The following is a 13,088-nucleotide window of genomic DNA, read 5'->3' on the forward strand; positions in this document are numbered from 1 at the left end:
CCTAATCACATTAAAGAAAACTCCTAAAACACTAGACAATCCCCAACTATAGTAATTTCCGGTGCACAACGCATTCCGCATTCATGTAGAGTTCAGGGAAGGGCCATGATGTAGGCAACCTATCCTAATGCAAGCATCAATGGATGATTCCAACCAGAACCAGTGACCTATACCTATAAGTCACACGAGACAACTTGATTGTTGCTCTAAGACTTCCCTTCTCATAATACTATCATAGTATCCATAAATAAAAGTCCACTTATCCTCCCGCTTGATAGTATAATCAATTACTATAAAGAAGTGACAACAAATATGAAGCAATTGTCAACGTCTTGATAGAACCATCATGTGTCTAACTAAAATTTTCCCAATGGAGTAAACGGTAAACCCCAAAAGGAGATAATAATAAAACAAGGGAGAAAATCCCACTAGACAGAGACTTTTAAGAGGTGTACTGAGATTTACACCTTTGTTGTATGTGTCTAGTTCTTTCCATTATTCAGTTTCTGCTTCATCTTACGTATCAATTGATTGGTTCTGTTCAATTTCTCATATTTATGAAGCCTAAACTAGCCCAACTTAGTTCTACCTTCCTACATTCATCTAGCACAACCTTTTTCTACCTTCCTACATTCATCTAGCTGTCCTTTGACAAGTTTACATTCCTATGCAACTTCTCCTTTGTGTGTGCTAAACTACCCTTATGACTTAGGCTCTATGGGGCTATGACTATTGACTCTGATCAACCCTTTGTTACCATAAACATGAATATACTCTAATGGACAGCAAAGAATTGACATTCAACTTCTTTCTCTTTTCATTTCCTTTCATTCAACAAGAGTGTAACTTGGTTTCACAAAAAAGTAATCCAATCAAGGAAACTCTTGCCTTTAGATGGTAAAAGAACAAGATCCCACACACACAACAAAAAAAAAAAAAGACTTAAATGGCTGCCAAACCCTTCAATGTTAGGAAATTAGGTAGGTGAAGATTTCAAGACTTATTAGTCTTGCAATCTCATGATCTATACCATAAAAGCTAAGACAGCTAATATAGGTGATGGGAGTCACTAAAAGGAAGTTTAAAGCTGAAGGTAGCATTCAGATTACCACTCTCAAACCCACCTTAATTACTTCAACTGTTCATAGAAAATGACTCAACTTTTAATATGCTCCCAAAAATCCTAGCAGTGATAGGGATGTTAAAAAGACCATATAAGTATTTCTTTCAATTCCTTTTGAGGGTTTGAGAAGTTGGTTGAAACATGAACTGTTTTTATCAGAAAGTGGTAAAGCAATTATCAAACAAAACAAAGATCTCTTTCACCTATATGAAAAATTGACCCTTTTCTGTAAACAGGGAAAACAATCTCATTTTTTCCCTACCATTCACATTTTAAAATTGGAAAGGCAACAATATCAACCCAAATCAATGTACACAGCAATCAGGTTATCTAGGAACTCAATCACATTCAAGAATGCCTTATTACTAAGAGCAAATAATTCTACAATTGGAATCCAAGACTTGAAAATAGTTAATAGAACATTACCAATTCTAGCTTGAAAGTCTTTAATTCATGAAATAAAAGCAAACAGCAGCAACATGAAAAGTTTAAACACATATCACTCCTAGAGTAGCAGTTGAGCTTGAAAAGCTCTATTACACAACAACGGAAAGCAAGAACATTTTAATAACTAATAATATTAGACCAAATCGAAGAACCACCTGAAAATATGATCAGGATTCATTTCGACACGGTGCATTTGCCATTGAATCAGACTCGATAATGAACTCTCTCAGCTCCAGGCTCTCTTACAGCATGACTTCTGTATGTTTCCAATTTCATTCAAGTGGAGAAAATTCCTGCAAATTGAGCTCAATGCAACAGTGAACAACATTTCAAGAATGAAATGGAATCACAAACAAGATTTAAGAGTTGACCAACTGGTGAAGTGATTACCTGTCAGTGGATAAAGAAAGAATTTTGCTGGAGCCAAACTCAATGGCGAGAATCAGAGGAAGCAGAGGATGGCTTATCGGATATACCATCGTGCTCCTCTTCTTCACCTTGGATTCGAGCAGGAATACGAAACCCAGAGAATCCGCCTATTTCAGAGGCAAATCCATAACCAGGAGGAATTGTGGATGGATGATGATACATGGGTAATACTGCTTGATCAGCTGAGGCAATTGCAATGGCGGATGATGTTGGGTCAATCCATGCTCGAACCGAAGGTGTGTTACTGGACTGAAGGGGTCCCCTCTGTGTATAAAACTGATTTTGGCCGCCAAATAGCTGCTGCAGCAGCGGCGGCTGCCCTGGTTGTGAATTGAACAAGTACCCACCACCTTGGGCAGTAGTGTCTCTATTATCATTCCAAGAAGCAAGTCTTTGCACCCTCCCAACTGGTTGCTGCTGCTGATGCATAGACGACCAGCAGGCTGAGCTGTCAAACCCAAGTGGGGTAAAGTGGCCTACTTGTGCTTGAAGCTCTTCCCTGTGATTGTTGGTTTGGTGTTGGTGTTGGTGCTGGTGTTGAGCTTGCTGGTTTTGGTGGTGCAGCAAAATAGGATCTTGAAATTGTAAAGAGAGCCTCAAATCTTGGTTCTGGCTACTGGTTCTTGACAACATATTGTTAGTCTCTTGGTGGAAGCTCTGAAACTGCATAGGTGAAGAGTTTGTTGCTGTAGAAGAACCCATTGGGAAAAAGGACTTAATAGTATCAGCAATAGCATCAGATTCTAAAGATGGAGGCAGAAAGCTACCACTAGTATTGGTTTCATTCCGCAGAGTTGCCATTGCCCTTTTATTAGAAGGGCCAGCAGCATTATCAAACAAACTAGTAGTAGCATTTTCTTGGTGGAATGTAAAGTTCTCATCTTGAGATTGGTCTTGTTCAAGATTACTAGTGTTTGCAGCAGATGCAGATACAGAAACAGAACCAAGTGTGGGTTTCCAGGCGGGTAACTCAGCTAGTTCATCAATGGCGGGTTTAGCCTTTTTGATGAGCCAATCCACAGCTTTACTAGGACGGTCATAGCCAAGGCGGTCTTGGACATCGTAGAACTGAATAGCAGTATGAGCAGAGAGGCGTACACGGCGGTCCCTTGGGCCTTTGGCTGTGCAAACCTTGCTGTGGCGGTCTTTGCGCCCTGTAGACCTTACAATGTGACCACCTTGAACTTCTACTATCTCGCCTACAGTGCTCCTTAAGCCCAATCTTGATGTGGTTCGGTGATTTTGGTGTTGACTGTCTCCCATTTTTTCTCCCACTGTTGCATGTTCGACGTTTTGCTCCAATGAAGGGAAGTATGAACGTTTCTTGGGAGGCTGGGGTTGTGGTGGCAGCAGCTGATGATGGTGTGGGAAAAATGCTTGTTGTTGAGGATAGAGGTAAAATTGGGGTTCTTTTTCTAAAGGGTCTTGGCTTTCTTCTTCTAGTTTTCCCTCTTCTACTCCATGTCTTAAAGATGAATCTTGGTTTTGGTTTTGGTTGGGATGATAATGGTGATTCCTTTGAGGATCCAGACTCAGACCCTTGTTGTGCTTTTCTTGTTCCAGCTTTTGATTGATTATACTTTAATTTACTGCGTTGTTTCCTCACAACTCTCGTCTTCTTTGATGTTCTGTATCTGGCACCACTCTGAAATCTGATACTTCTGCTTCTGCTTCTGCTCCCAAAAGGCTCTGCCATCCAACTTTCCTAATTCCATCAACAAATAACAATAAGGGCCCTATATTTATGTCATCACTACATTAGCCTAACCCATTTTTCTCACAGCTTTCTATGTTTGACTGCAACTCTCTTATGTATATTTCTGTAATACTATATGCACAGGCCAAAATAAAGAGAAGTGGTGATTTTGTTAGTACTAAAATTGCTGCTACTACTCCTAAGGAAAGGGTGATAGATAGAGAAGAAGGGCAATAGCAGAGTAATTAAGAGGAGCGGAGGATCCCCTTATTACAGCCCCTTTGATGCCACTGCTATGGGTTGCAGTGTTTGGCAGTAACAAAGATTAAAGGTCTTTGTAATCTCATCATCACTTCTCTCTCCCTACTGTACTGCAACTTCTGCTGCTACCCTTGTGCTATTTTTACTTTTTTGTACTGCCCAAAAAGCAGATATCACCGATCCAAAAACTCTTTTACCTTTTGCCATTCGGCCACAACTAGCTTAGTTCAATTTTTAACCCCTAAAATTCTTTTCATTTCTCCTATATCTTTGGAGAGGAAATGTATAAGTTGTTGTCGTGTAACTGGGAGATTGCGGTTCATATCATAAAAATAACTTTTTATAAGTAGGATCGCATATAATTGATCATTGTAGTCCGGCCTTCTCATAAGTTTTCATAAAACTTAGTACACCGAATTGTCTTTTTTTATCTCCTAAGTCTTTGGTGTCCCACTTGGTATTGTTGTCCCGAGACTTTTCCCTTTAGTTTTTATAGAGTAACTAATTAGTTACAAGTTACAACCATTTGGTTATTTAGCTCAAATTGACCACTGAACTTCTTTTTCTATACTGAAAGTGACACCTTACAGCTTTTTTTTCTGTTTTCTCTAGATCACACCTTTTTTTTCTCCTCTCTCTCCTTCTTTATTGCTTCACTTAAAAGAAACAACACCAATTTTTTTTTTATCTGCTTTCATTTTTGGACTATGTAATTACACTGCATGTCCTTGTGTCTAGTTGCCTTCCACCAATGACCAATAAATTACTTATCCATTCCTTCCAGTTTAGGATATTTTTTATCCAAGCCCTTGACTATTAAATATGTTCCTTCAACAATCAGTCTCATTGTCCATGACACAGTACTATGTGCCTAATTTTTATATTGTATATTAACCAAATATAAAATTAGAATGTTGTATACAGAAGATATACCAGTAGTATATTTTTGGGGAATAGGTTCATAGGAATTGAGGATTAAGGAACTAGAAAAGGAAAAAGAGAAAGGCATAGATTGTGTCAAAATCTTGGTGAAGGTGAGGCATTACTGTTCCCTATAAATCCATGTCTGCCTAAATGCAGTCACAGTGCCCATAACACTTCTCAAAACTCTGATTTGGGAGACAAAAGGCTTCATGTTTATACATTCTCAGTACGTTCTCGGGTTTTATTTTATTATTTTTTTTTACCAATTCCCAGTACAAAAGATAAGTATACTACTTTCACTGTGGACCAGTGCACTCAGTGGTATTTGTATTGGATAGACAAACATTCCTGTAAATTCAACAATCCGCTTTAAAATTTACCTTATTTGAGAATGCCCAAAATCATCACTCAGTGCTTCTATCTTCTCAGTATTAAGAATGTGTAATTAGTGCAACTTACATATGTATCAAAGAGGCATAAATAGGAGTGTCAATGGATATTTAAAAATTGATTAAACCAATCGAATCGTACCGTACCGAATCGAATTTTAGGTTTCTTTTAATAAAATCGTAATTTATATAAATTTATAACTGTACCGATAATTAGGATAAGTTTTTTATTTTGTAAAAATAAACCGAAAAAATACCGGGTCGTACCGAATAAATTTACAATGTGAATAATATATTTATATATTAAGTTTGAAAATAATAAAGCATTAAATTTTTCTAGGGTCTTTGAATTTTAAAACAGTTACAAGCCAACACGTAATTAAATTTAAAATTCTCCAAACCTTTTTTGATACTCCTATTGAAACTAAATTATTTTTAGCATGTTCACTAGCAAGACACAAGGTATTGTAGCGAGTATGAGTAGCAATCTATAATGTATTGAACACGTTTCCTTTCGTATGATTTTGATTTATCTTCTTGAATATTTAATCTTAGTTAATATCTTCTTGAATCCCAATTAGTTAATATTTTCTCACTCGTGTGATTTATGTTGTTTTTGTATTTGCTTAGTTTCTTTTATGCTGATGTAGAATAGTTGATTGATCTATACTCTAGTCATCTTTCATATTTTCTTAATTCATCACCGTTTAAACTGTAAAAACATTTAGAGAGTTTTGCTAAGTCCTAAAAAAATATGTATATTTTTGCATTCTACTTCTACTAGTGACTTTTACATGATATTAAAAAATTGCCGAAAATTTACCGAACTGTACCGATATCGAAGAAAAACCGACATGATTTGGACGATTTCGAAAAGTCAAATTTTGGTTATACATAATAGAATAACCGAAAAATTGGTATGGGTATAAATTTTATAAAATAGCCGGCCGAATCGATCCATTGACACCCCTAGGCGTAAGTCTCGAGGCATGGAGCGTAAGCCCCATGGATATTTAATTTTTAATATTTTATAAAATATATAATTACAGTAAATATTTATAAATAAGTAAAATTGCATAAAAATTAAAGAAAACTATAAATATGTGAATATATATATATATATATATATATATATATATATATATATATATATATGTGTGTGTGTGTGTGTGTGTGTGTGTGTGTGTGTGTGTGTGTGTGTGTATATATATACATATGTGTGTGTGTGTGTGTGTGTGTGTGTGCGCGCGCGCGCGCGCACTCCATCCCCACAAAAAACTAGTCAAAACAATCTATTATACGTTACTTAGAAGTACAACTAACTTGAGTCGAGAAGAATAAAGTTTTCTACATAGAGGACAAATGGATGACTAACATGTAATTTGATCTTTGAACTTGCTGCTATGAAGGAGAATATGGTTCTCTTTATATTTGTAAAAAACAATTGAATATTCGTTGATTTTGGGAGATATTAGTAGACTAGCGGACAAGATAAAAAATTGGGACCATGAATTAGGGTTTCAATCAATAAAGAGGGTCTTGACTTTTAAATTTAATACATTTCAGTTCCTTTTTAAAATCTTTAAGTAATAACCAAACTGACTTTTGAGAATTTGGGTATTATATGAATGACTTATTCAACAAATTTGTTTTAATTTGAAAAAGTCTCTAGGGTATACGCATCACTAAAAAAACGTATCTCAAACGCCCGGGCGTACGCCTCTTGTGACTTTCACCCTACACCATCGCCTCGGGGCGTTTTTGGTACTCCTCGTTCTGCAAAGGCCCTTTAAAACATTATTCTTCTCATACTTAAATTTACTTACTAGGAGTATTATAAATGTGAATGAGTTCAATAATATTTTATACTAATTTGTATTAGTACAAAAGTAAACTTTTAGATGAGGAAAAAAAAGAAAGAATTACGAGAAAATATATATGACTTCACACCATAACAAAAAATGACCCATATTTTTAAGTTTTACCCCACTTAGCCTACATTATACATATTTTGAAAGTACTTGCAAATTCAAAATTTGTGTTCTTACAACCATTGCTTCTAAAAGCTATGAAGTTAATTCTTTGTTCTCACAACCATTGCTTTTACTCTCTCTTCTTCTCACATCTTCTACATATGCTTCAAGCAGCTGTGTATTTTCTGCTTCTCCTCTTGTGTAGTATGCTTGCAGTGTAAGAAAATTAAAGAGTAGAAGTTCACCATTGAAGATCATTCAAAGCTTTGCTTTTGAAAATGGATTTTTTTGAATCTGTTAGTTGTTTGGATTGGGTATTGTTCCAATTGATTGAAAATATCAAAAGGAGTTCAAAATTTAAATTTGAAGTGATTTGAAATAAATTTGAGCAAGATTTGAATTAAATTCCAGAAAAGACGCAAGGAAGAAAACGAAGTCAGTTTTTTTGTATAATTATGTATAATCTTGTATAATAGTAATTTTGAGAACCTATTGGAGTTGGATGTTGAATCTTAGCCTATTATTTTTGGGCAAGTTGGTTGTAAATTGAAATATGGGTTATAAAATTAAAAGTATGGAACACAATTGTTCTAATGTGAAATTTTCCTAAAAAGAAAAGAGAGAAAAAAAGATCAATATATAGGAACATTTGAAGGGGAATCCAAAAGTAGGAGGAGTGGTTTTGTCATTTTAGGGAATATATTAGACCCTATAAAGCAATTTTTTGCAGAAACAAACAAAGCAATGCATATGAGCATGTCACGCCGTAATGTCCCACCAATTTTGTGATATACTTTAGGGCAGAGAGGGGGACGTGATATCCCCTCGAGTGTTCCTAATTGACGATATTTGGCCGTTACTTTCCGACAGGTCGTGTCAGAGGCACAATATTACGACTTACCTTACTCCTTAGGTACTGCCCCTGTATTTACATCAAATTAAATCTTAATGGTTAAAAATAATCATAAGAATATATATTATTTGTGATAAATATATATATATATATATGGATTTTGCTAACTTGCTAACTTACAACATGATTGTATACATTTTTCATTTTCTTTAAATGTTCTAACAGTTTATTTGACATACATTAATTAGAGGTTTTTTTTTTGGCCTTTTTAACAAAACTTAAAAGCCATCAGAACCCTTATCCTCGTCCCTCTCTCCCCACCGTCTCTCCCTTCAACAACTCTCCTCCTCCCTGCTCTCCCTTCTATATTAATTTTATTACTGAAGCTCCTTCTAAAAAAGAACTGAAAGGGAATATTCAAGGAGAGATTTAGAACTATTTATCTAAATAATATTTTAGTTTATCTTTTGTCTTTAGATTACAGCCATTTTATCAGTTTAGTATTTATTTTTCTAATTGTGGTATCACCATTGACGTGAGAAGAAAAGAAAAAGAGAAGAAGAATTGAGCAGGCTTATTTTATGGATGAAAAGACAATAAAGTCCGTCCTACTAATGTGTTGTTAGGGTGCTGCTAGGGACATTTAAGGAAAATGAAAGATGTATACAATGCTAACCTATTACAGCTGTGTAGTAGGTTAGCAAGTATATATAAAAGATATATATCTAATATTCATTATTTTGGTTAAATATTAGATGCGGGGAATTTTTTAACTTAAAGTTTAGGACGTCTCATTCTTCGTGAACTTTGGAGAGAAGGTATGAATTTAGGTATTTATTCTTATCGGTGTTTTTTAGTACGTGTTTGGACAAAAAAGATGTGAGATATGAAAAAAAAAATGAAGTTGAGAAATAATATTGGAAATGCATTTCATTTGAAAAATATTACAGTTTTGTGAGAGAAAAATATTGTTTACTTGGAAAAGAGGTAAAACTTACTTTTTAAATTTGAAACTCATCTTCATGAAAATTTGAAACTCATTTTAAAAAATTCAGTGAACTGCATAAACCAAACAATATTTTGAAGATGAGTTTCATATATATATCTACACTAGTTATGTCAAATATTTAAGTTATTTGGATTGTATGTAAATAATCTTAAAATGTACACTTTCTCAGTAAATATAGATAATCATTGGATATTAACTACATGAAAAAAATTAACTATTTCTTCTATTTTTCTTTTTGATATCATTCTTGTCGATGTCATTGGATCATAAAAATAGTCTGGAAGCAAAATAATAACTCATATTTATGGCAAAACAATCAAATATTGAGACAATGAATGAATCTTTGGATAATACTTAATTCTTTTACTACTACTTGAACTCATATTTAGTGTATTGATATCTCTTAAAAAATATTTCTTTCTTAAAATTTAAGTTTCTAAAACATTATTTCTCAATAATAATTATTTTTATAATGTAATTGAAAATATTATTCTTAATTCAAAACTCATTTTAGTTGGCTATCTAAAAATATAAAAAATTCTTTAGTTTTTTTACTCCATTTTGATATTTGACATTAACCATGTTAAATATCTGAGTTATTTGAATTATATGTAAATAACCTTAACATTTAAACCTTCTAAATAATTATAGATAATCATCAGATATTAATTAAGAAACACTACATGAAAAAAGACTAATATTTTCTCAATTTTCGTAGTGATAATTGTATTTTTGCACTATTCTCATAGGCGTCATTGGAACCTAAAAATAGCCACAAAGTGAAACGATAACTCATATTTATGGCAAAGCACAAAAGTTGACACGATATAAACGATTCTTTGATTACGACTTGAACTTTTATTTGGTATGATTTTATCTTTCAAAAAATATTTCTATTTTGAAATTTCAATTTCTAAAACTTTATATATATATTATAATAATGATTATCTTTATAATGATGCAAGTGAAGATATTATCCTTAATTTAAAATTTACTTTAATCGGCTATCTAAAAATTTAAATGATTCTTTGACCGGATTTATTTCAGTATGACTCCACTTTAAGTTTATCGATATCTCTAGCCCCAGAATTTGAATTTTTAATACCCTATATATACACAAATTTTGTTCTTTGAATCATTAAATGTTAAATTAGTTGATTATTATTATTATTATTATTATTATTATAAAACATTGCATATATTGTCTTGAAATTGTCAAGTAGTTTATTTTTCGACACCATACTTGGCTTAACCTCAATGCAAACTACTCAAATTGCATTCCAATTCAAATTTGAATATAATATCATTTTGTTAGTAATAGTGATTTTTTTAAAATGACACATAATGTAAATTAAAAAAATATTCTAAGATATCCTTATCTTATAATCTATGTCTTTGAGTTGAAAAAGAAATTAAAACGATGAGATTAACTTTCAAAATTTTTATACTCAACAAAGATGAAACATAAGAAGAAATTTGCTGTCATTTTTTATTTCTGGTTTTTAGATTTTTCTAACATTTTTTTTAATATTTATTTTCTTTTATCTTATTTTTTATTTCATTATTTCTTTTGTTACAAAAAATTAATTTATTTCACTATAAAAGGATGAGTTGTAATGAAAATTGTCTACATATGAAATTTAATTATATTTTTAGTCTTTGGTTGAAATTGTTTCATATTTTTCTTTTGGCTTTATCTAATCAGCCTAAATAGGTGCTCACCCGACCACTTAAATTAAAAAATTAAATGATGTGTAATTTATATATAATCCATATATAATATGTGTAATCGTGTATTGTCGGTATATCATCTATTTATATTAGCTATAAAAAGTAAATAATAAATATGGCCGAATATTATGTAAATATTCCATAAGATTTCGATTTTTTGAGTTTATCTATGATATAACTTCTATTATAATAATTTTAAAACTCTCTACTAATGTTCAAAAATATCTTATCTTTTTATTATCTTTGAATTAAAAAAAGTAAAGAGTTTTTTCGAAATAATTTGTTTACATTTTAAAAAAAAAATATTTCACGTCATACTAATTTTTTCTTTATATATACTCTTTGTTACACTTAAAAGTCGCTATAGAAACTATCAATTAGAAATCATTTTCTCTCTTGTTGAGTTTGAAAAAAAAAACCTTTCACATAATCTAATGATTCAAAACTAATATTCTTCAACGAAAAAAATATTATACCCTTACAATATTGGCTTGACTATAGCTAAATGAAGGGGTTTCAGCTTATACCCTTCAATTCCTTGAATGTGCTAAATTGAAATTAATGATAGCAGTTGTATAACCAAAGTTTTGTTTTTTGTTTGATGTCCATTTATGCAAATTGACTCTTCAAACAAATATTCTTCAAGAAGAAAAAAAGAAACAACCTTTTTTTTTTAATATTGACTAATTTTGTGATGTTTCTTTCTCCAGCATGTATGTTTACTTTATTATATATGTAAGTAAACTTTTATTTGATTTTGTAAACTCTTTTTTGTTATTTAGATAAACATAGACGTGTACCCTATATTACATTTATTTTAAAAGAATTTTGTTTTATTCAAATCTAGCTACAATATTTCAAAGAGCTATACTTATAGGATTTTTAATGTGAAAGAGTTTTATAGTTATATGGAGTTTTTTTTTTGGTTAGAGGCGAAGTAGTATTTAAATAATTAGAAAAAATAACAAAAGTTCCTAACATGATTGCATATGATCATTAACCGAATTAAGTATGATAACATGATAAAAAAAGATAAATTTTATTTTTAATTTAAATTCGAATTTTAGAACTTTATCTATAAATTTAAAATTATCTTTTAATTCAAATTCCGTATATATATATATATATATATATATATATATATGGACATTTATTAGCTTGCCACTTGGCTTAACCATAATGTCAATTATATATGGTAACTTTTTTGCTTTAATATATATATAGATTTCTTTCTTGTCATTTCAAACTTGATCTTTATCACACATAAAATATATTCTGAAGTTCCTCAATTTTATATTAAATATTACAAGAAACATTTCATATAATAGTTATTTAATTAATTAATTTTTTTTAAAATTTTAGAGCTTAAAATTAATTAAATTTACTTATTAATTTATTTATTATATGAACCATGGACAAAGTTAAAATTTGTTTTTTCTTTTGATTTCAAACTTTGTATAAGTCTAACGCGTAAACTATATATAAATGATAAGAAAATAAAATAAAGGAAAAACAAAAAGATTTAAAAAAAGAAGAGGTACGAGTTCTTGGACAATAGCGTAGATAGTTCACTTTATAAAAATATACAAAAATATTGCACTAATGATATTATTCAATATTATACTTTTAATTTTCAAAAGTTTTAAATACACTATTATACTTATGAGCAATGTTGAGCAGAAATCAATAAAAGACGTAAAATTAACAGATAATTTATGAGATTCTTTAATTTTTAATCCATGTTACATTTAGCTAAATATGAGTGAGTTTATTAGCTAGATTTCAATTGTAGATTCTCTTACTAGCTTGTTTTTTTTAAATGTCCCTTCTTGTTTATTATTGTACTTTGATTTTGTGTTTATTTAAAGTTCGTAGATTATTAGTTACCTGAATATATGTTGTAAATTGTATCCTTCAAGATTATTCAGATTTTTAAGGTTCTTGCCCGTGAAACTGAAATTCTGAAATTGTAAAGTTGGAACAAATTTTAAGTTGAATTATTTATGTTGAAGACTCATAAGATATTTTTTTAATTATTGAGTTAGTTGTGCACAATTAATATTCATGATCATCTTTAGGAACTAACACTTTTATTTTATAATTTAGTACTATATTTTAAATATTATACTCATTGAGACAGGATTCACGCGCATCGCGCGTACCCTAAGACTAGTATATATATACGGACAAACGGGTCATTAGACGTCACTAAAAAATTTTCCCCTCACTTTATTTGTTGAATTCTTAGTTGCG

At 31.3% G+C, this 13,088-nt stretch overlaps 1 protein-coding gene across 1 annotated transcript; it reads right to left on the bottom strand.

Moving 5' to 3' along the window:
• Positions 1 to 1,524: 1,524 nt before the first annotated feature.
• On the bottom strand, positions 1,525 to 4,417 carry LOC107807695 (transcription factor TCP4). The gene is made up of 2 exons (XM_016632132.2): positions 1,961 to 4,417; positions 1,525 to 1,863 (listed from the first exon to the last, which is right to left on the bottom strand). The coding sequence occupies exon 1, from the start codon at positions 3,260 to 3,262 to the stop codon at positions 2,000 to 2,002; it is 1,263 nt and encodes a 420-aa protein (XP_016487618.1). The 5' UTR covers positions 3,263 to 4,417; the 3' UTR covers positions 1,525 to 1,863; positions 1,961 to 1,999.
• Positions 4,418 to 13,088: the final 8,671 nt, after the last annotated feature.

Source organism: Nicotiana tabacum, chromosome 10 (genome assembly GCF_000715075.1).
Source record: "Nicotiana tabacum cultivar K326 chromosome 10, ASM71507v2, whole genome shotgun sequence".
NCBI classification, from domain to species: domain Eukaryota; kingdom Viridiplantae; phylum Streptophyta; class Magnoliopsida; order Solanales; family Solanaceae; genus Nicotiana; species Nicotiana tabacum.

Bases quoted from the DNA above. Each gene is read 5' to 3' on its own strand.
- LOC107807695 (XM_016632132.2), bottom strand. From the start codon at position 3,262: ATGGGAGACAGTCAACACCAAAATCACCGAACCACATCAAGATTGGGC.